Source organism: Electrona antarctica (assembly GCF_951216825.1).
Source record: "Electrona antarctica genome assembly, chromosome: 9".
In the NCBI taxonomy this organism is placed as follows: domain Eukaryota; kingdom Metazoa; phylum Chordata; class Actinopteri; order Myctophiformes; family Myctophidae; genus Electrona; species Electrona antarctica.
In genome coordinates this window covers 6,553,266-6,578,466 of record NC_136790.1, presented here as the reverse complement: position 1 = coordinate 6,578,466, position 25,201 = coordinate 6,553,266, and the positions used below count along the sequence as shown (strand labels likewise).

General features: G+C 44.4%; 1 protein-coding gene across 1 annotated transcript in view; it reads right to left on the bottom strand.

Annotated features, from left to right (window-relative positions):
- Window positions 1-1,454: 1,454 nt before the first annotated feature.
- Window positions 1,455-25,201, bottom strand: part of vapb (VAMP (vesicle-associated membrane protein)-associated protein B and C) — a 39,972-nt gene continuing 16,225 nt past the window's right edge. Inside the window, exons 3-6 of the mRNA XM_079509577.1 lie at window positions 20,352-20,455; window positions 13,952-14,032; window positions 10,448-10,636; window positions 1,455-4,398 (exon numbers count right to left, since the gene is read on the bottom strand). Coding sequence (XP_079365703.1) covers window positions 4,240-4,398; window positions 10,448-10,636; window positions 13,952-14,032; window positions 20,352-20,455 — 533 coding nt within the window. The 3' untranslated portion in view covers window positions 1,455-4,239. The remainder of the gene's footprint in view (window positions 4,399-10,447; window positions 10,637-13,951; window positions 14,033-20,351; window positions 20,456-25,201) is intronic.

Here is a 25,201-nt window from a genome sequence, read left to right as displayed (position 1 = left end):
GGAGTGAGAAGCTTTCAAAGTTGACTAAAAGTAAAACATGCAGCAATTTGCTGATGTTCACCTCGTTTTTGCATAATTTATGGGAATTATGCTAATTAGGAAAGCTTGTATGACTTCACAATGGTAACAGATGCATTTCTGGACATCACAAACATGGACTCAGACTCTTAGATCACCTTTATAAGTTACCTAGAAGCAAAGTTATTGCCATTTCCGTTTTTGACAATTTATTAGCTAATTATGCTAATTAAACATGCTAAACCTGACATAAAAAATTGGAGACATGTTTTTTTGGCATTCTGGTAACCCCAAGAATCAAGATATACCTGTCTCCAAAAATTAACATTCCAAAATCACGGAAAGTGATAGGCTCCCCTACTAACAGGGAAACGCTACCGGGAAAGACCTAGTGGCACAATTCAGCATGCAGTAGAACCAGCTAGACATGTTTATAGGCTGTTAATATGAACGCCAATGAAGCGATGCCTCATCAATCAGCCAGCTGCTGCCTGAGGTGCTGGGATTGCATCACACCTTTGGCATTTTAAACAGCTGCAACAATGCACTTTGAACATCCATTACCGACTCTCTGACCTTTGCTTCAGGTGAGGCGCAAACCCCAGGACCCCCTTGAATCATCAGGATTCTCTTACGTATCCGGAAGCATTCCTCTGCGATTTACTTTGGAAATGGAATATTTCCCAGCAGCAGGACATAAAAATGTAAATGAACATTGGTTCTTCTCCACCACTGAGCATCCTCCAGCTGCATCTCACCTTGGCCAAGCCACCACTGAGCATCCTCCAGCTGCATCTCACCTTGGCCAAGCCAAACAGCTGAGGCGCCACCGACTCCAGCCCAGGTGCACACTGGTTGCATTCCCACATTTTCCAGTAGCACAGCTCTGCTGCTTCCGCCATGAGGTGTAGACAAGCAAGGTCCCTGGCTGTTAGATACAATAACATTGAACAAATCAACAGGTTTTCATTCAACACCACAAAGATGTCAAAGCCAAACGTGTAATGAATTAACTGCCAACAATACAGTTCAACACGTTTATCCCACTGCAAATACTACTTCGGCCAAATCAAGCAAGAGACGAAGCAACTAATGAGCAAACATGGCCGTGGATTGGATTCTACGTTGTGGCCGTGTCTCTGTCTCTGCCTGTGATGTGAGTGCTAATTGCAGAGGCCGTGAGAGCTTTCTGCCGCAAACTGCCAGTGGTTATTTGGCGACAGGGAGGGTGATGTAATTACACTGTTCTCCTCCGGGGACGTAATGAGCCTGACCAGTGCAAAAATGCCAGACAAATTACAAGTTAGTGTGATTGATGAAAATAAAAAGTTAGCTAGCATAGCATGCTTCTGATGGTGAGAACATCAAAGTCGTTTATAATGTTGCATGCATGAGTATCATTAACCAAACAGGAAATAACTTCACACAGAGTTGGGTAAGGGCTTTATTAATTTAATTTATTAAGATGCTACATAGTCCAACAAGGTTGGGTTGTTTTTTTATACACCAGAGAGACTACTAGACTAGGAATATTAATCATCTCAGATAGACTTATTTATTTATTTATTTATGTACATACAAAACAGTTGCCTGACTGCTTACATTGATCACGGTGATGGTCAGAGACTCCAGGATAGGTCAATGTAAATTGTAGTGTGTTCACAAGCAGACCGGGATTCATACGTTTGTAAAAAATAAATAATTCTCCTTCGTGTTTCTTGTGACCTGCCCGAGTACAATCAAAAGTACATTACATTTGTTTTTAGTTCTATTACTTTTCTGCGATTGAGTATACCAGATGACCCGAGGCCTTCTGGTACACTCTGAAAGACGGGGTCAAACGAAACCACCTCCTCCCAAGCAGGTGAATAAAACGAAGCGTGAGATTTATTTTTCCAAACAATAATGGACCCAGGTCTCTTCACAACAACCCAGGATGGGGTTGTAGTTGTAGCTCAGGCCTGCTCTGCCCTCCCTTTAAGCAGCAAGTCATCCTCAAACCCAGCACCCTGACAAGAGGTACAGTAGAAATATGCAACGCCCTGTGGTTAGCTCCCAGCCTCCTATAGCCCCATCTGTCCACCGCTACGCACGGAAAACTGGACGTGTTCATTCAAGCGTTAAACTTTTCACACTCGCGTTAAAATCACACTTATGCTGAATTTATGTGACGGTATCACACACACATACACACCGAAAATAGTTGATGTACAAGCTACTCAATGCAACATCGCACGTAGATCGGCTATTTTCGACGAGGGACACGGTTGTGCGATTAAGTATAAGTCAGGCTTTAATATTTTACAGTTTACAGGTAGTGGTAATCACTTTATCCTTCAGCTTTATTGGGAGTGAATGTACTACTCCCTCCCCGCTCATCTCACGTACATGTAGGTACAGCAAATTATCATTTCTTTCCTTCATCCAAAATAATACTCCTCATCACGGAACCTTTCGTCTTATCCACAATATGCAAATTGTGAGATGAAACATATGGAGTGTATTGTCTTCCTTTTTTTATTAGTATTATTTTTTAAACCAAAAAACCCAAAACAAGACCCTTGACGGGTTATATGCGCTCCCCCCCCCCCCCTCCCCCTCCCCATGGGCCAGACACATGAACAAACAAAAAGCTATAAAATACAGTATATGTTCTTTCAACCATAGTGCATTAAAATGAACGACTTCAAGTGGATATATTGGGAATAGTCAACTAACTGATGAATGCAAATCAAACCAATACTGTACATACGACAGCACTGGAATGAAACTTTGGACAGACAGTGTGGAGCGCTCGAACAGGACAACACAGATTCTGCAGACAGACATAGATTTGCTCTGTCATAGCAATGCCAACAAATATATGGCTTAATAGGACAGTATGACAAAACGAGCAGGAAAAACAAACAGGAAAAGCACAATATGCTTAACATGGAACAAGATTTGAGATTATGTATTGCACCTCAGTGTAGTTACTGTAATGGCATAAAATATGATCCATTCATTTCACTCTACATGTACCTTCTTTCAACTTACTTTAACTTTCTCTCACTCTCTCTCTGACTAAGAATGACTTGCTCAAACAGGTCACAAGGCAAACGGCTTACATCCAGAAACCATTTAGAAAAAGAACCCAATCCTACCAACCTGGAGCTCCTTTTAGTTTTAGTAACAACAATCATAGAAATGTGAGAAAAAAACAAAAAATAAAATCTGAAGATTGAGTTGTGCAAACCTACAGCCAAAGCAACATCATTATCACAATAATAAAAGCATTTAAATTAAATTCCAAAAGTCCAAATCCAAACACGCTCTGTGGAGGCATGCAATCAAGTATCTCTTCTGTCACCTGGGAAAATGGTGATGTAGTTATAGGGTAAAGGGAATCAACTAGACGGGTGGGTGGTTGGGGGGGGGGGGGGGGGTGTTGTAGTATTGTGTACGATATAGTTGATCACATTTTTTTGTCCAATCAAAGACAAGCCGGTCTATACAAAGCCTCTGATTGGAGGAGTCATGTTGATTGACAATAGCCCTGTGTCGACTAACGCCTATAGCCTCTCTCTGGAACATCTCGCTGCAAAAATCCCACCTTCCCGTAAAAGGGGGGTTTTGCTGGAAGGAACACGGCAAACCTTGAAATACTGTATACTGTACAGTCGGGGTGGGGGTTACGGTTACGTATAGATATACGTAGGCTCAGGCCTTTGTCACTTTTAGAAAAAAAGAAACAACAATACGCTTATATGACATTCACACAATGCAAACGGACCCAGTCGCAGCGCCGCCATCGATGCACCGCCACACTACCACAGCCGCCCGCCACCTGCTCGCCAGTGTTTAGAAAATCCTTTTGTCTGAAGAATCACTAGCAAGAAGTCATGTTCCCAACCCCCACCCCCCCCCCCACCCTAATCCCCAGAAATGGTTATCAATCTGTATAACATGAAACTTCAGGAAGAAGGGGGCCAGAAAAGGATTATGTAATGTTTACGTAGAGGCAAGATCTGTAACAGTTGGGTTGGTTTTGTTCATAAACACAATGACTCAATTTGCAATTGCACATCTCACCTTGTTATGAAACAAACAAAGTTTGTTTGTTTCATAACCAACCCGCCCACACCACCCAACCCCCCCCCCCCCCACCCCCCAAAAAAGCATGCTGTGGGCCGAGCGAACGGAAGCGTACTGTGCTCTCTCTCTCCCTCTCCCTCTCTCTCTCTACAAGACCAACTTGCCCACGATGACGCCCACCACAAAGAACAGCACGATGAGGGCCACCGTGCGGGCACTCAGGCCCTCCTCCTTCACCATGGCCACCGAGGAGGAGTGCTGAGATGACATCACGTTGCTCTTCCTCATCCGCAAACCGTCGTCCTCCTGTGTGGGGGGGGGGGGGGGGGGGGGGGGGGGGGGGGGGGGGCGGGGGAGCACAGAGGTGAGGAAGGGGGACGTGGGGTGGAAGAGACACGGGGGGGAGGTTTGGTTAAGAAACGGCAAACCGGAGGAAAGCAAGGGAGGAAAGAAAAGAAGCTCTTAATCATCGTACATCATCGCATTCTGGCCAATCACAATTGGCGTCCTCACTTTTAATCCTCAATACCTACATACATTGCTCAGCCAATCAAATCCTCGCTATGGGGTGCTCAGCCAACCAAGTCATCGCTATTAGGTACACACAAACACACAGCTAGGCATAGGTAGGGCTAGCGCCCCTCAAAAACAAGAATGACTCTCAGTCATAACTGCCAGGTGCAACAAGCTCTTGTATCGGTCGTTTGTTAGTTTCTGACATTCTTTTGTTGGTTCGCTCACTGCGTTTTGCTATTATATGGTTGACCTCTAGCTCCAGTTAGCTCATAACATTAGCTTCTGTTGCCACTAGCTCCGCGTTCAGAGTATGAGTTTTTATGCCTATCAGACTATCATTAGGAGGCAGACAATAATGACTACAGGTCGCTAGTAAGGTCGCTAGGAGGCAGCCAATCATGACTAGGTGGTCACGTCGCCACTACAGTCGTCTTTACGGTCTTCAGTGGTGGTGGGTCCAATGTAGTCCAGGCACTTTAAGCACCTGGCAAAAATAATCACACTTGCGTGAAGTGAGGGACGCCTCGTCTCATTCTTTTGCTGCCACAGGATGTCACGGGGAGTGGGTGGGTGGGGGGGGGGATGAATAAAGCAAACATTTAAAGTCCAGAGAAGCCAGGCGTTGGAGGGGCTAGCACCCCCTAGCTCAAAAAGGATGAAAGGAAGGAGTGTTGTGGAATAATAGAAAGGGTGAATTGACGCAGGAAACGGAGTGAGACAGACCGACGAAGAGATTAGGAGAGCGGAGGAGGAGAGAGGGGCCAGTGTATCAATTAGTCACCAACAGAAAATTCACTAATTCAAAGAAACGGGACAAGCTTAAATCTGCATTTCAAACCAACCCTCTGAGGAGCACAAAAAGGCGCCAGGCTTTAACACTCTTGATTTCCCAGCAGCGGGAGGGGGGGGGGGGGGGGGGGGGGGGGGACATGGGGTCTCTCTGATAGTTTAATCTGAGCCGCAGGAGCGGCCAACAGTCGTTCTGCCTCTGGCAACACTTAAAGGGTAGGTAGTGGTGGTGTGTTGGGGGGTGTCTCTCACTTGGCTGTCAGTGGTGTGTGGATGTGTGTGTGTATATGTGGGAGAGAGGGAATGTGAAGTGTGTATATGAGTGTGTGAGTGCATGTGCGCGTGTACAGTATGACTGCATGTGAGTGTGTGTGTGTGTGTGTGTGTGTGTGTGTGTGTGTGTAAGAGAGAGAGAGAGAGACTCATCGCCAGCCAGATATTTAAAAGCACAAACCCTAAACCCTACTTCAATGATGGTTGTGATTGATGACATCATTGTGATTGATGGCATGCTCATCGACGGACCAGAAATGCCTTGGGAGCTACAAGACTGAGGTCTGCCGCTGATTAAGGATCAATTCAGAGTATAATAAAGGACCAAAGGAGGGGTGGGGGTATAATAAAGGACCAAAGGAGGGGTGGGGTGCTGCTGCAATATCACTTGGGGGTTTTCAACTTTGTATTAATCAGCACTCCCTTCCATTCTACTGGTTTAAGGAGTGACTGTCTGACTCACTGCTCAGTTCTTCCGTTTAGAGCAGCCCGAAATGCACTTTGGAAAGCCTTCTCTTTAGAATGTGGGTTTAAAGGGGCTTGGTTTATAAACATCAAAAGGGGCATATACAGTATATTGTACACGAACATCATGTGTTTGAGTCACAACCCTTTGATAGATGTGTTGAGCTTCTCTTTCCACCATCCATTACTGGGCTGACAAAGAAGGGCATGAGAGGTTTGATATAACTCTATGGAGTCTAAATAAAAGATTAAACAAAAACAGAAATGCCATTGTATTAATATTTTAAAGATATATTTTTTGTGGCTTTTGCCTTTATTTTCTTTTTTATAGAGGGATAGGTATACAGTAGGCTGACAGGACATGGGGAGAGAGAGATGGGGGGGTGACATGCAGTAAAGGCCACCGGGATCGGGAGTCGAACCCGCGGCACACTGCCAGACTGGATTACCAGCAAAGGTGCCCAGACGGCTACGCGAGCCGCCCGGGCCCATTGTATTAATATTAAAGGGGGGTCAGTGAGGAGGTTCATAGGGAGAGCATAACTGCCGTGTTTTACCAAATGCAAATTCCAAAGTATAAAATAGGGTGTTAGTAATTAAAACCAAGAAAATATTATGCCATATCATGATAGCCAAAGTTCCATGCGATATATCCAGTCTCTAATCATAATATCCCACCTTGGGCCCTAGTAACTCAGTCCCACTTTTCCCCACCTTGATATGCCCCTGCCAAGTAGGCTGGCGTTCTATCCATATCCTCCTATTAGGCCGGTCAAGTCTTATGCTGGGCGGTTTACCTTCTCTCAAGTAGAATATGTTCATAATGTGGATTTACCTTAAATAAGGTATACCAGGTACACGGTATACCTGACGAAGGCTCTGGGGGCTCTGTTTTGTCACTTTCTTTCCCCACTGTACATGTAGATCGTGTACTGCCAACTGCCATTTTTGACCTGGGAAGGCTGTGGACAACCAACACACCTGGAGACAGTGAGGAGGTTCCTAGGGAGACCATAACTGCCGTGGAGGTACAGTAGGTCTAGGGCTGGAGACAGTGAGGAGGTTCATAGGGAGACCATAACTGCCGTGGAGGTACAGTAGGTACAGACCTGGAGACAGTGAGGAGGTTCATAGGGAGACCATAACTGCCGTGGAGGTACAGTAGGTCTAGGGCTGGAGACAGTGAGGAGGTTCATAGGGAGACCATAACTGCCGTGGAGGTACAGTAGGTACAGACCTGGAGACAGTGAGGAGGTTCATAGGGAGACCATAACTGCCGTGGAGGTACAGTAGGTACAGTGGGTATAGGGCTGGAGACAGTGAGGAGGTTCCTAGGGAGACCATACCTGCCGTGGAGGTACAGTAGGTACAGGGCTGGAGACAGTGAGGAGGTTCCTAGGGAGACCATACCTGCCGTGGAGGTACAGTAGGTACAGGGCTGGAGACAGTGAGGAGGTTCCTAGGGAGACCATACCTGCCGTGGAGGTACAGTAGGTACAGGGCTGGAGACAGTGAGGAGGTTCCTAGGGAGACCATAACTGCCGTGGAGGTACAGTAGGTATAGACCTGGAGACAGTGAGGAGGTTCCTAGGGAGACCATACCTGCCATGGAGGTACAGTAGGTCTTATAGGGCTGGAGACAGTGAGGAGGTTCCTAGGGACACCATACCTGCCATGGAGGTACAGTAGGTATTAGGGCTGGAGACAGTGAGGAGGTTCCTAGGGAGACCATACCTGCCGTGGAGGTACAGTAGGTACAGGGCTGGAGACAGTGAGGAGGTTCCTAGGGAGACCATAACTGCCGTGGAGGTACAGTAGGTCTTATAGGGCTGGAGACAGTGAGGAGGTTCCTAGGGACACCATACCTGCCATGGAGGTACAGTAGGTCTAGGGCTGGAGACAGTGAGGAGGTTCCTAGGGAGACCATACCTGCCGTGGAGGTACAGTAGGTACAGGGCTGGAGACAGTGAGGAGGTTCCTAGGGACACCATACCTGCCATGGAGGTACAGTAGGTCTAGGGCTGGAGACAGTGAGGAGGTTCCTAGGGAGACCATACCTGCCATGGAGGTACAGTAGGTATAGAGGAGGTTCCTAGGGAGACCATACCTGCCGTGGAGGTACAGTAGGTCTTATAGGGCTGGAGACAGTGAGGAGGTTCCTAGGGAGACCATACCTGCCGTGGAGGTACAGTAGGTACAGGGCTGGAGACAGTGAGGAGGTTCCTAGGGACACCATACCTGCCATGGAGGTACAGTAGGTCTAGGGCTGGAGACAGTGAGGAGGTTCCTAGGGAGACCATAACTGCCGTGGAGGTACAGTAGGTCTAGGGCTGGAGACAGTGAGGAGGTTCCCAGGGAGACCATAACTGCCGTGGAGGTACAGTAGGTACAGTAGGTACAGGAGGTACAGTAGGTATAGGGCTGGGCAAAATCACTGCTGCTTTTAATGCCGCCTCATGCATAAAAATGCTCATATATTTGATTCTTTGACTTGTTTCTATACCGTTTTTCTTCCCTGATCTTATACCATTCTATCCTCTCCCTTCTCACAAAAAAATAATAAAACAAACTACAAAATGATGGAACGTGCATGAAAACAAAGGAATTTCACATTATACCTGTAAACTTGCAATGTGAATAAAGGAAAATCCAACAGAGTACCACAGACGAATAACAGTCTAAGTCCACACTATTGATCCATAATATATAAATGATAGATAAGGGTTCAGGACAACGAGGCCTTTTCGTGGAGGGGTCAGTCTGAAATTTGGACTTAGACTGTTTTTCGTCTGTGGTACTGTTGATATGTTGTGTAGCTCTACTGACTGCATTCTGAGCATGGCACATTGTGTTTCCTGTTCAAATCTGCTGTGGGTATGACACCTTCTGGAAACAGAGCCTATAGTCTTCATTTGTGAAGGCTTTGTTCACGAGTAGTTCCATACAATACACATCGTTTTCATGTTCGCTTTCGTTTTCTGTATAGGACCGTCTTTCCTATTTCATGGGTCAGCCATTAGTCACGTCCTTTTGTATTCACACGTGTATTTCACGTCAAGCGTCACTAACTCGACACGATCGGCACTTTTATCACGTCTTTATCAACTTTATCAAAGTCGGTAAACTTTACGCAGGAAAAGAAACAAACACCGACTACATGGATTAAAGCAAAAATGACTGAACATTTTTGCTAGGCCATGTCCTAATATGTAATTTGTCGTGAAATGGCGGGAAAGGAGCCACCACACACTAGCGCCGTGTGTCCTACACACGTAACACGATATGGCGTTAACGATTGCGGTTATGAATTAATGTGCGATCATTAGGGTTTTCTGGAAGACTAAAATAACTACCCATATTGTGCCGAATATAAGACGACTCTGATTATACGGCGATTCCCATTTTTCAAGACTCATGGAAAAAGGAACATTGAATGTCAAATAGTCTAGTCTGACCAACTGCGTTTGATTGTGCCTGGAACCTCATGTGTCACTAGAGGTGACTGAGCCTTCTCTGTGGCCGGTCCCACACTGTGGAATGCCCTGCCCCTTCCCATTCGTTCGGCCCAGTCCCTGGGTGTTTTTAAATCTCTCCTAAAGACCCACTTTTTCTCCCTGGTTTTGAATGTTGCCTGAAAACGCATACCCTTCTTATACCATGTCTGTTTATACTTCTGCTCTCACTTGTTGCTTTGTTTTTGTTTTGTTTTGTTTTTCTTTTCTTTTCTTTACATGCTCTTGTTGTTGCTCTGTTCATGTTTACATGCTCTTGTTCAGCACTTTGGTTTGTCTTCGGTCAATGTAAATGTGCTATACAAATAAACTTTGATTTGATTTGATTTAGTCCCCGATTATAATACAACCCCATTTTTTAGGAAATTTCCATTGGAAGAAAATGTAGTCTAATATTCAACACAATAGGGTAATAACCCTCATTTGGATTTCTATAGAATCCAAATGAGGTGAAATCAGTCATGGGGGCCGACGGAGGACTTTAACCCATTTTGGGCGGGAACCCCTTTTGGTGTTAGCATTATGTTATGCTTTAGCTATTGAAAAATATCAGATCTACAAGCTCGTAGCGCGCCACCGAGTGGCGCGCTACGAGCTTGTAGGTCTGCTATTTTTGAAAAATCGAAGAACGACTGACATAGAAACATAGCTTTTTCAGAAAACTGTCAGGATGTAGAAGACATTTTTAGAATCTGATCTCAGGTCAGAATGGGTTAATCCACGCGACTACGAAAAGCCTTGTTCTCTCAGTCTCACCCACCCGGATCTGTTTGTTCTTAAAGCCTTGTTCTCTCACCCACCCGGATCTGTTTGTTCTCTTCCCGTAGCCTCTGTGCTTCCATCTGCAGCCTCTTGCACTCCTCCATGATCTTCTTCACCTCGCCGTCGTCCAGGGTGGAGCTCATGGACTTCATGGACAGCGTGGAGGACTCCGACTTCAGCAGGCCGGAGGACGACATCATCTTGTTGGTGGTGGACTCCATGTCGTGCTGGTAAAAATAAAAAGGGAGGTGAGATGTCAGACAGGTATACGCATTGGGCCAATAAGCAGTACCCAGAGTGCAGTGGTCTGAAAGTTAAGGGTAAGAAAGAAAGGGTATAACCACCTTAACTTCTCTACATTAGTAAGACCAGTGGTGGAATGGAATGTAACTAAGTACATTTACACAAGTACTGTACTTATGTACAATTTTGAGGTATTTGTACTTGAGTATTTCCAATACTTTTACTTTTACTGCACTACATTTCAGAGGCAAATATTGCACTTTTACTCCACTACAATTATTTGAAAACTTTAGTTACTAGTTACTTTGTAGATGCTATTACAAAACATGCATTAACCACCTCAGCCCCATTTGAAAATAGCCAATCTGCAGGCTCATTTTCTAAAGGGTACAGAGCAAGTAAAGAGACGAGAACAAAAGAACAGGAACCAGGAGAGCCGTGACGCTGCTGGCTGCCATCGACAAATGCATCCGAGAACTGCTCTATTCAAAAGGCAGCAGGAGCTCCAAGATTGTAGAGACACAGCCACAGCAATTTGTCAGACATGTAAAGTACAGTACATTATGTTTTTTTGCTCTTCAAACCACTTAAATACACTTCCCTCACGTCCCTCAAGGCTCTATATACAAGTGACGTTTCCGTTTTTCGCTCTACATTATAACTAAAAGTAGCCGATCAACAAGCCCACACGGCGTTGCCGTGTAAAATACATTTTATACATTTGATGACGTATGAATTGGGACATTCTGCATAATGAGTACTTTCTACTTTTGGTAAGTAAATTCTACTCAAGTACATTTTGAATACCGGACATTTACTTAACCCATTTTGGGCGGGAACCCCTTTTGGTGTTAGCATTATGTTATGCTTTAGCTATTGAAAAATAGCAGATCTACAAGCTCATAGCGCGCCACCGAGTGGCGCGCTATGAACTTGTAGGTCTGCTATTTTTTTTAAATCGAAGAACGACTGACATAGAAACATAGCTTTTTCAGAAAACTGTCAGGATGTAGAAGACATTTTTAGAATCTGATCTCAGGTCAAAATGGGTTTAAGATAAGAGTATTTCTGCATTACTTTTCCTCAACTGAAACATTGATGTACTTTTCCCACCACTGCCTGAGTGAGTGCCCTGTGGCGGTGAGGGCGCCACATTGTCATAGGTACCGTCCGTGTACTTGAACAGGCAACTACAAAACACATGTGCACTGCAAACACAAACGCACGCCACGCACACATACATACATGCACCCATCATCAGCACACACAAACATTCCAGCCCTCCTATCATGTCAGTGGGAGAGTTCATCTGGGGTTGTCCCTTTGTAAGTGGATCAAGCTGCTTCCTGCCTATATCAGCTGCGATCTGTTGTCCAGCAGACGTCGTGGTGCACTGACTGACTGCGCAGACTGGGAGCCATGTGGATATACTGACTGGGAGCCATGTGGATATACAGACTGGGAGCCATGTGGATATACAGACTGGGAGCCATGTGGATATAGTGACTGGGAGCCATGTGGATATACTGACTGGGAGCCATGTGGATATACTGACTGGGAGCCATGTGGATATACTGACTGGGAGCCATGTGGATATACTGACTGGGAGCCATGTGGATATACTGACTGGGAGCCATGTGGATATACTGACTGCACAGACTGGGAGCCATGTGGCTATACTGACTGGGAGCCATGTGGATATACTGACTGGGAGCCATGTGGATATACAGACTGGGAGCCATGTGGATATACTGACTGGGAGCCATGTGGATATACTGACTGGGAGCCATGTGGATATACTGACTGCACAGACTGGGAGCCATGTGGCTATACTGACTGGGAGCCATGTGGATATACTGACTGGGAGCCATGTGGATATACTGACTGGGAGCCATGTGGATATACTGACTGGGAGCCATGTGGATATACTGACTGGGAGCCATGTGGATATACTGACTGGGAGCCATGTGGATATACTGACTGCACAGACTGGGAGCCATGTGGCTATACTGACTGGGAGCCATGTGGATATACTGACTGGGAGCCATGTGGATATACAGACTGGGAGCCATGTGGATATACTGACTGGGAGCCATGTGGATATACTGACTGGGAGCCATGTGGATATACTGACTGCACAGACTGGGAGCCATGTGGCTATACTGACTGGGAGCCATGTGGATATACAGACTGGGAGCCATGTGGGTATACTGACTGGGAGCCATGTGGATATAGTGACTGGGAGCCATGTGGATATACTGACTGGGAGCCATGTGGATATACTGACTGGGAGCCATGTGGATATACAGACTGGGAGCCATGTGGATATACTGACTGGGAGCCATGTGGATATACTGACTGGGAGCCATGTGGATATACTGACTGGGAGCCATGTGGATATACTGACTGGGAGCCATGTGGCTATACTGACTGGGAGCCATGTGGATATACTGACTGGGAGCCATGTGGATATACTGACTGGGAGCCATGTGGATATACTGACTGGGAGCCATGTGGATATACTGACTGGGAGCCATGTGGATATACTGACTGGGAGCCATGTGGATATACTGACTGGGAGCCATGTGGATATACTGACTGGGAGCCATGTGGATATACTGACTGGGAGCCATGTGGATATAGTGACTGGGAGCCATGTGGATATACTGACTGGGAGCCATGTGGATATAGTGACTGGGAGCCATGTGGATGGATCTCGCAGCTCCTAATGAATTGAAAACAGCAACAACGGGCGAACTGATCCCCTCCCGGTGTTTGTGGAACCTGCACAACTGGACTTATCCAACGGGGAGCTAAATGTCTGCAGCTGCATGTGGTTTGGGATGAAGTCAGAACTATAACAAACAGTGTGTGAGAAACGGAGAGAGAGAGAGAGAGAGAGAGCACACACACCAGATGGGTTGTTGTCGATAACAATGGAATGAGAGAGCTCGCACTGGGGGTCGGTGTGATAAGATGGAGGCAGAGATGGAGAGGAAGATGGAGTGAAAAGGACAAACTAAGAGAGAGAGAGAGAGAGATAATGTGTGTGTGCGCGTGTGTGCGTGCGTACATGCGTGCGTGTTTCTGTGTGTGGGGATGCACACGGAGAGCCAACACACCAATGATCCGACATGCTGAAATAACGTGCTTGCGGTTAGGGTTAGGTCAGGGTTTGAGGTAGGTTGTCGGTCTAATGACACTCGGACCAATAGTATGTAGGAACTAAAGCCTGTACCCTGTGTGTGTGTGTGTGTGTGTGTGTGTGTGTGTGTGTGTGTGTGTGTGTGTGCGCTTACCGTTTTCTCATTTTCCGCAGGCAGCTCAAACACACACCTCATCTTGGAATCCATCAGTTCATCTGGCTTGGCCTCCTTCCACTAGATACAAGAGGATAACATGACATTCTCATTGTTATTTATTGCACCTGGGCAAGGCAGCACAGAATACCAACAGACAATCATGGCAATATCGAATGATTGTATTTCATGGTGCATTTCACAATTCATAATAACGTGATTTTGTACTGTTGTTTTTTTGAGTGGTGCAACCACTCCTATAGACAGCTTTGTGTGTGGCTGTGTCCCTGACTCCCTGTAGCATATTGTTGTCACCACCAAGTGTCACTGTTGTGCAGCCTAACACAGAGACACAGAGGCCAGGGAGGAGAGCTTGTACAGTACAGTACAGTACAGTACAGTACAGTACAGTACCAGTACAGTACAGTACAGTACAGTACAGTACAGTCTGATTTGTATGTAATTTTCTGACTGTGGATGAATAATGAAAAAGAAGGGTTGTCCGCACACTGTATCAGCTCCCAGGAAATGTTATTAGGTAACGTTTCGCCCCTTACGGGTCTTCGTCGGGTATGATCATCATACCCGACGAAGACCCCTAAGACCCCTCGAGAAGCACCCGTTGCAATTGTATTTCTATCAGGCGTTCGTTAACACTTTTATTGTTTGCAGGGTTTGTTTACTTTCATCATACTGGGAAACTGACCTGATTACTCACTCTTAAATCTGTCCGCAGTGGTGCTGAATGTGACTATGCTGGCAAGATAAAGTCAGCTTATTAGCTTATTTCCTTGAGTCGGAACAGTCAATTTGATCTATCCGTACTTGACAGCTCAGTAAGGTTTAGGCCCAACTGCCATAACATGAAGTCACCTGCTATGATTGTCTAATACACGGTTCCAGTCACGTTAATAACAATCGAGCACCTACAAAAAGTACATTTTTATTTTATTAACAGTTTGGCATTACAGTACACAGCCCAAATTACTTTACTCTGTTTGTTGCAGGCTCTTCGGCAGAGGCTCTTGTCAGTCTGTATATCCTCACCGAACCCAAATATTAACACATTGACGTCCAAATCCGAGTTACACAAGTTCATTGATAAAGACCTCTTTCCCTCCCAACAACAAGTTACCCGAATTGTGTTTAATTGATTTTATTCACTGTTTTTGATCACTTTTAAGACACACGGAGGACATTCTGTGATACGTCACGTTTGGATCGCATGACAGGAACAAAAGAAATATGACGCTCGCTTCTCAGGGCTTCTGGGTAATTGAGTCACAATGCATTGCCTATGGAGAGTCATGGCAGCCTCCATGTGGCTCTGTTCTCGCTTCGTGTCGTTGATCGGGACCGTGGAATATCTTTCGACACTATGACAAGCGATGGCACTTTTAAGGCAGACTTTTGAAATGGAGTTACGATCACGACCGGGTGATTCTTCAAAGTTTAGTGAAAAACTCCCAGTTTAGGTATTTTCACGATCAAAACTTCTGGCGGAAATCAATGTGTTAAGTTAACACATTTTGTGCCCAAAACGTCTGTGGACGTCCTGGGTATTACCGCACGTGCATAGCCCAAGACGTCTGTGGACGTCTTTCAAAAAAATATATATATATATATATATATATTTTTATTTATTTTTTATTTTATTTATTTTTTTATTGAAAAAAGAAATCAGAAAAATCAAAACACTTTTTTTTTTTTTTTTTACACTGTGCCAAAGTTTGTGTTTTCGCCATTGAGAATGCATTTGGCGTTTAAATTAAATAACTCAGAAACTATAAAACATTTCAAAGTAAAAAGTTCCAGCATGTGTCTCCACAGTCAGCTGAATTATAAAAAATGTATATGAAAGTGATTTTGGGCAGTTTTGCGTGGGCTCTCAATGTGTTAAGAGCCTTGTCCACTGACAGTGTCTTTGTGCAAGACCAAAGTAAAAAAAGAAGAAAAAAAAGAATTGGGAGTAAAAGAGTCTTAACTTCAATCAGTGGCAGAGAAACAAATAGAGGAGGTTATCTGTCAAACATTGTGGTATATTCAACCAAAACAGAGAGAGCTCAGAGAAGCCAAGAACCCCTCCAGCTGAGGCTGGGTGTCAAGATGACCGCACAGAGGTCTCATCCTCAGACATCTGAAGTTCTGAACAGATACAGATGAGAGACACCGACTACAACAACATGGAATCCCTGTAGAGAGAGCAGAAACCTCCTGCCGATATGATGGGTAAAGCACTAGTAAAGTTTAACACTGCTTATAACGAGTTTTGTCCAAAATGCTGTCATCCTCCATCAGCTATGCTGGTGAGTCAGTGAGTGACACAGTGAGTGATACCAGTTTAAAAATGCATGGTAAGTTTGCAGACGTAAAAGCTTTAAAAAAACGCTGCAGAGCTTAGTTACAGCTAACAGGGAAGTTTTGTTTTTCTACGCGTGGTATTTCAGTTTGGGAAATCACAATGTCTATTTAGCTCATTAGCTCAAATTGGCTGGCTCATGGCTGAGCTCTCAACAGGTTCTAGTTCATGTCTCAGTCAGACTCCATGCATCTCCAGGGAAACAGACATAACACTAGCAAAAGGTTTCTTTGGAGAGCGATTTGCCACACAATATGAATATATTTGATTACATGTTTTATTTTGGTTTGCTAACAAAGGTAATAGAGCATGCACCTCCACTCTAGCCCAGGTGCTGGACAAAAGGCAGTACAAGAGGAAAAAATAAAGTCTGCAACACTGGTATGAAAACTCAGCTCCACTGGTTTATTTGACTGAGTTTTCATACCAGTGTTGCAGACTTTATTTTTTCCTCTTATTTTGTTTGCTAACCATCCTTTAATCACAATACACTTGAGGGTGTCAGTGATGCTTACAGAACTCGGGAGGTAGCGCCTTGTTCCTGACTGCATCACTGTCCTGTCAATAATGATGGCAAAGTGAGTGTATATCGCCAAATTGTCTTCTGATATACAAACATATTATCAGCGCATCCCAAGTTCAGCTGGGCATCGACAGCCTACATTGTGTTATGGTTCATATATATACAGTATATGGAGGTGGCTGGCCAAGGAATGTGCTTGAATAATGCTCCAACGTCTAAGAACGAGTGGAATTTGTTGCCCGTTTGTGTGTACAGTATAGTAAATCCTGTACAGTATGTGCATACAGTTCGATGGTCAGCAGTCCCTGTGTTCTGTGGTTTTGTTGGGTTGTCAACTTGTCAGAGCACCACATGCAAAAGAAACATTCCTTGCACAAAACGTCATACTTGGCAATATTCTGACTCTGATTCTTCCAAAATCCCCCCCCCCCCCCCCCCCCCCCCCCGGCAACTGCTCCCAGAGGCCACTGGTGCAAATAACTGCGTTGTTAGTCAACCTGCCTATATGGAAACACTTTCTGGTCTTGCGTATTACCAGTGGGAGTTCTGTTCATTGTGTGCTGGGTCTCTACAGTCGCTGGGCTGTGAAAAATGGGGGGAAACTACAGTGGGCAGAGATCGACCGCAAGCAGGGGCGCTGCAGGCTATTCCTTATACTTACACTCTCAATCCGCTCAAGTGTTGCTAGAACCTCACACTGGCTTACACAGTAACCCACTGGGCTTCAGTCTCGGCCTCTGTACAGTGTCTCCTTTGTAACAGTTCCACGGGGTGTGTGTACTGTGTGTGGTATACGTATTACGTACCGTAGGCCTACACGATGTTGTGTGTGTCACAACACAATACCAAATCCCCAAGTGTCTTGCCACCAGCGTGTTGCAGTTAATTTACGACTGCATGTGAGCATGTGATAATGAGAGCGCCACCGAGACCACACACACAGTCGCCCTGGCTGTGAGTTGCCCTAACTTGCAATAATGTGCTGTACAGTAGATTGGATAATTTCCCCCTTTTCTTTTTTTTTTTTTAAAGAAAAATGCAACTATAAAATAGAGCTCACATGTTTCAAACTGGTCAAATACAACACACATGAAATTTGGATTTTGGATATCGTGATATGACAATATCAACGTAATCTATATATTGCCTGTGTGTATGCGTGTGTGTGTGTGTGTGTGTGTGTGTGTGTGTGTGTGTGTGTGTGTGTGTGTGTGTGTGTGTGTGTGAGAGACAGTGTTATTGATTGATTGAACTATTTGAACAGTTTGCAGAATTACAGTACATTTCAAGAACAACTCAATACAAAAACTGTGAGTGGACGACCCAATAAAGCATTACACTTGTTTACAAGAGGGTCCACCTTGTTCAATTCATCAAAACATTTAGAGACGTACAAATATACACTTCTATTTAGTCAAAGAACAGAACAGGAATTCATCATAAAGGAGGTAAAAAGGGAAAAGAAACATATACAGTGAGGGGAAAAAGGGGTGGGTGATTCAGATTTTACGGGGGCCAGTTTCGAATTGCAGCCGTCCGTAGGTGCCCTTTGAGAGCGGTTTTGAAGGAGTCAAGGGATTTGCATGTCTTGACTCTTAATGACTGTTGGTAGGGCGTTCCAAATTGTGGTGGCATAGGAGCGAAAATAATTTGGTCCCTTGTTTGTACCGAATCTGGGTTGCACATGGTTTGTTGAACTCCCTCTGGTGTTGTGGGTATGGACTTCATTGACATTAAGGAAGTATTTAGACAGGTACATGGGTATCTTGGTGGTGTATCAAATTCAGTTCTCAAATTCTGCCCGAACCTGCCCGACCAGGGGCCAAACATGTATGATAATTGATAGAGAACGGAAGGGAAAGCTAATGAGAACGGAACGGACAACGGAGGGTGGAATGTTTCGGTGTGTGTTTTCTGCGTCGACTGCCAGTAAGAAGAGCAACGTTGTGCTGTGTACTGTACATGAACTCCAAAATCATCACTGTGAGTATTATTCTGGAGTTATGCTCCCAGAATCAAGCTGAAGCTATTTGTTGATGCTTGTCGTGCAAGACGAAGCGAGAACAGACAAATTAAATGGTCAAAGTCGCCTCAGGGGAGACTTCTCCCTGGAGAATGGATTATTAAGTTGCGGGCTCGCTCTCAAATTCACCTTTTTACAACGTGAAAACTATGCACTGTGGGAAGTACAGAACTTTTTCGATCGCCGTTTGCTTAGCCTAGTCATGACTGATGAGTCTTTATTTACAGCGACTTACAATAAGCAACAACACAAAGTAATACATCAAATGCATAGAAATAGTCATCTAGGATCATAAGTAAACTAAGGACCCATCATCCGTATAACAGTAGAATATCCGTACATTGAAACTATAGAATGCCAGATCAATAATGGCCTGGCATGTGTCTACATAACATGCCATTACATATCATGTCCATTCATGGATGTTTTCTTTTGTATGTGTGTAGTGTGTACGGTACACCTGCGCATTTGTGAGTGCGTGCGTGGCTGCGTGCGTTTGTTCACTACACAGGGTCAAGGCGGGGATATATTCACCTAGAAGTTGATTAGATGAGATGTGACTATGTCACATCTCATTCTCTCTTTATCACTCTTTTTCCCCTCTAGTGTGCATTTTGTGACTCTCTCTCTCTCGCGCATCCCGTTACCCGTAGCCTACTGTGATTTGAGCCGGCACACTCAGCCATTTCTGGCTTGAACTTCGGGCCGGTCACTCTCACACAGAATGCACACTCCCTAGAGGCCAAGAAAAAACGTTTGACCTGCATTTTTCACTTTTATAGTGCCACCAAGAGGCCGACTTTTGTTAACCCCATTTTTGGATATCACTACTCCAGATTCTGTCCAAAAATCACGCAAATCGTTACACAGTATCTATATAGTCATGTGCTCAAGGCGGATCTGTCCGATATTTCATATTCCATCCTAATTGGCTCACATTGGCTTCCAAAGTTTGCAGGATTGGCCCATTTGAACAAATCAAATCATGAACGCAGCGTGCATTTACTTGAACATTTTCACACACTTTCCTACTGAGGCTGAGGAATAAATCCCCCCTTTTCTCATTGGCCTGTTATAGCGCCACCACCAGGTGGATATTTGCAAAACACCTTTTTGGAACAAAATGCCTCAAATCATCCAATTGCCATCAAAGGTGTAAGAAGAAATGGCACCTTATTCACATTGGCCTATTATAGCGCCACCTGGAGGCCACAATAACATGACCTGGCAGAGACCTGTGCCCCGAGGGGCACTTTTTCTAGTTTTATTTTGTTTTGGTCTTAGTGTCTTGAACCAAATTTCACCTAGTCCCAGTCATATTTTAGTCATCTAAAATGTTCTAGATTTGGCCGGGCTCGGTTCTGGCCAGCCCAATTAGGGGCCGGTTCGGGTCGGGCATTCATTTTCAGGCATGTTTAGAACTTGTGTGTGTGTGTGTGTGTGTGTGTGTGTGTGTGTGTGTGTGTGTGTGTGTGTAGGATGCCAGGGTACTCACAACTCCCTCCATGTCGGTCATGTCAGGCGGCGCCAGCAGGGACTGGACCATAAACTTGTGTTTGCTCTTTTCATTGGGGTCATAGTCAAAAGGCTGCAGCATAACTGCAACACAAAAAGACACAATAAAGTCAGCATTAATAACCACATTAAGCACATGAACCTAAGCGTCCCTATCCTGGGCATGTCATAGGTTAACATTCAGCGTAAATAGTCGAGCTTGCAGATATCCTATTTTCGGCAAAGAGATTTGGTGTAAAGGGAATTAACACATTCCCTCCCGTTACTATAGGCGGGATTGTGAGACTAGTGCCAGTGCAATGCGCAAAAACGCAGAAGAAGAGACCACTTCCTCCCGACCCGGAAGTGATAGTCCTCCATATTTGAGCCAAATCCTCATTCTAGGCTGTGTATCAACAAGCGATGGATTAATTTTCTTAGCATGATCAAGGATTAAGGCTTTATAAGGTCCCAAAGATCGCAGTTTGTCTCATTTTGAGGAGAAAAAGGACTATTATGTAGGTGCGAGTATTAAACAAAACAAAAAACATGTCAATGCTGGATTAATGCTTATTAATCAAATCTCATAGTCTCGTAAATGGCACAGTTGGATACAAGATATTATCTCATTCTGGCACAGATTCGGTTGAGGCCCAGTATGAAATCCTGGGGGACCCAGTCAACAAAGTATATACTAGGGTTTAAGTGGTTAAAATAAAAATGTGAAATATAAAATTCTTCTCTACAGCAGGGGTTCTCAACGTGTTTGGCCGGGGACCCCCGAAAATGCTTTGGCAACGTCTCGGGACCCCCGCCCCGCCCCCTCCCGACCCCCAATATAAATTGACTGCTACAATAACCTTAAACCATTTTGGGTGGGAACCCCTTTTGGTGTTTTAAGCATTGTTATAATTTAGCTATTTAAAAATAGCAGATCTACAAGCTCATAGCGCGCCACCGAGTGGCGCGCTACGAGCTTGTAGATCTGCTATTTTTGAAAAATCGTGGGAAAAAAATAAAAATAAATATTTTTTTTTTTTTTTAAATAATTTGGGGACCCCCTAAAATAATTTGGCGACACCCCGAGGGGTCGCGACCCACGGGTTGAGAACCCCTGCTCTACAGCAAGGAAACATTTATAGCGGTTGCTTCTAACCCGACCCTAACGAAGAGCGACAAGTCAGGTAGATAATTGCATAACATCACCCAAACCCACAGTAGATAGGCAGGATTTGATTTGCAGGTGAAGTTAAAGGGATAGTTCAGATTTTTTGAACTTAAGTTGTATGAAATACTTGCCATTAATATAGTGGTTGCAACTGTATTAATTGATTGCCCGAGTCCTGTGGTGGGAGTTCTGCTCTGGTTTTGGTCAATATTAAGTAGTTCCGGTCATTTTGTGGGGGGCACTGGGGGCCACGCAGTAAAAGTAAATGAATCCACAAAACGAACGTAATTTGTAATGTTGACCTATTTCTAAAATATTAGCGCGACTTTCGTTCAACTTTGACCCCTCTATCACATGGAACTATTTTTTGGGCGTAGTGATATGGACACAAAAAACATCGTTCTGTGTGATAGAGGGGTAAAAAAAGAACGGAAGTTGCACTAATATTTTAGAAATAGGTCAACAATACAAATTACGTTAGTTTTGTGGATTAATTTACTTTTACTGCGTGGCCCCCAGTGCCCCCCACAAAATGACCGGAACTACTTGATATTTCACCAAAACCAGAGCAGAACTCCCACCACAGGACTCGGGCAATCAATTAATACAGTTGCAACCACTATATGAATGGCAAGTATTTCATACAACTTAAGTTAAAAAAATCTGAACTATCCCTTTAAGCAATAAAACTCGTCCCTCCTGAACGTGAACACTTATGGAATGTCAGCGATTAGGCCCTCAGCGACTTTTCCCACTCTCGTTCTCAGCGTTCCAGATCAGTCCAAAGTATTAAAAGGGGAATTAGTGAGCCTCAAGCGCCCGTATATTTGTCAAAACGGTAAACTAGGGGCCTAGGCAGCGCTGAGGCTCTGCGCTCACCCCTGCTGCTCGGAAATATGGCGGAGGTGATTTATTTCCATGTTAGTGTTACCATGACAGCGAAACACTGATGGATCTACAAATACCCTGGGGGGTAATCTTTCCAACAGCTTCTAACGCCGTTGTTTTTCATCTCAACGTTACATATCGCTCTAATAAAAAGCAGGTGTGGGGCTGGAATGGTACTTTTTAACCCATCACCACATCAGCGCACTTGAGTCGGTTGTGTGTTATTTGATGTCATTCCAGTGGCCGAAAAGGTATTTTAAAGCTGTAACGATGATTTACAATGATCACTTTCATATGTCGGTTTTTAAAAAAAAGAAAAGAAAAAAACATTCCAGTCAGAGCTTAGGGGAGCCTTGCAGTTGAGAGGGGATGAAAATGACTACTCGTGCGTGATCTTTTTCTCTCGTTTGTTGCAGGTTTTTGTTTTTTTACATTCTTTTTCATAAAAGAGCAAGGCTGGAACTCAAAAGGCAAATCTTAAACATCAGTGCCAACTCTGAGCAATGCGTGATGCTTTGGCTTTGGTTAGAAACAAATGACCTCTTAATTTCAAAGCCAGCAAATGGTTGCTCTCAGATGTGGCTACCAGGATGGTTCTTGTATATGGCACATGCCAATTCTCCCCAGAGTGGAAAAACCTCAGCGTCGTGTAGTGCGCCATTACAGCAATCAGGGGCAGTTCAATATAGCAAACCAGAACCAGACGGTGGACGGCAAACAGATTGAGAACGTCCTGTTTCAGTCAGGCCCAATTTGCACGACCATCTACCTTGGGTCTGAGGGGGCAGCACCGGAGAAGGCGTGTGAAGCGGCAGCCTGATTTAGATTTAGTTGCGTGCCTGTGTTGTGCATCCAAGAAAGCAGATCAACAAACTCACGACGAGTCGCCCCGCGCCGTGTTGTGAGCTTGTAAATTGCCTTTTTCCCGGTGCGCGACCAAGTGTAACAACCAAGTGTAAATCAGGCGTTGAGTTCTTAGAGGAACACAAAAAGTAAGCTAAATGTCTTTGATCTGCACTCTTTAAAGAGAAAAGAGAAAAAAACACGTATTCTGCTAATAGCGTGATTAATATTCTGACTTCACACTGGGCACTCATTCATAAAGCTGAGATTAATTGTAGTCAACACGGTTGAGCGGGATTGTAATCTGCACGTCCTGCTTGTTGTTGATGAATGGAACTCTCAGAAGGGGAGAGGTTGGGTTGTAAAGCAAAGTTTCCCTTTCCTGTCGCTAATTAATTGGGTCTCTTGAGAAGAGAAGTTAACCGTTTCCCCACCAAAAAAACGTAGCCTGCGTTATTTGTCGGGAAGCGACGCTGCCAAAATGCGTAGCCTACGTTTATTCAGTTGTATAAATGTGTTTGAACCGATCTAGTGGAAAGGCTAGTCACATTAGCTTCGGATGGCCATCTTGATTGTGAACGCTCGTGTGTGAACGCACGCGCACGCACGCTTTCAGTCGCTTTAGTTTCCAAATCCCCCTCCCAGGTGGAATTCCTGGTCAAAACAATGCTTATTGCACGGAGCTTCTCCTCGGCTTGTGAAACAATAACAATCGATCCGACAACACACACACCATTAAGCTGACAACATCCGGTCGCAGTGTTTTGGGTCTTCAAAATAAGGGTTGAACGGGATATCCTGGCATGTTAAGGGTTGTTGCACCACCTCACACCAAGTTAAAACTTAGCCTAGTTATAATTTAAATGTAATGCATAAATCTTGACTAGCGAAGTATTTTATTCAAATAATATTTTTTACTAGTTGAGAAACAGTGCAATGACTAAATGACCTATAGTGACGTATGAGGACAATGGTCAATGTTTTCCGTTACTCAAGAACAGAAAAGAGAGTTCGAATCTCAAGGTAAAGTGTACCAGATTGCCTGGTTGAGTCACCATTATTAGGAAATGTGTCCATATTAAAATCAACCACATCCGCTCATACATAAGTTATCATACTCATACATAAGTAAATTAATCAGTTAACATGAGTTTAAAATAAGAGAACAGAATAAGAGTAACATGGGATAGGAATGGAACAGTGGTTGTCAATCTTTGTTGAGCTCTGGACAACTAGCCTAATCTCAGTTAAATAATGACTGCTAGATTCAATTTGTTGCGCCTAGTATCGTGCAGCAAATTAAATTAAGCCCTCAACACAACAGTCATTTAAGTGAGGAAAAAGATCAGCAGTCCTACTGAGGTGTTCGAGCTCGACACTGGGAAAGAAACTTAAGTCAATACGGGTCATAGGCCTAGAGGGAGATCCCACAAGGACCGACGAGCTATATTCATAAAGCTCCTTTATATTCAGGTTTCTCAGAGGAGCCATGCATATCTCACAGCACTACTGAGTGTGTTCTCCTGGGTCCATCTTATTCAATAGAATTCAGACTTTAGCAGACTTAGTCCAGTGTGGGAACTTACCACCTACTCCTGGCCCCCAGCCAAATGGTGGTAAACTGTGGCTTTTGGCAAGTATGTCTACTCTACAAGACAATGGCAGGCAACATTTCTTTCTTTCTTTTTTTAAGAAACGGCTGTCGGCTGCCTATAATGATGATAGTATGTGGTGAATTCTGGATATTAGCCGCTGAAGAACAACAAGGTTAGGCTTCCTGCCCCGCTAGTCTAAATGTTTTGTATATGGTACCAGACAGATATTGGGTAATTATATCACACAAAGGAGATTATTATTTATTTATTAACATCGGGAGATGGGTGCCCACTTTAATCTGCTCATGATGACGATATTCCTATGCTGTCATAATGTGGGCAAACTGGAATCGTGCT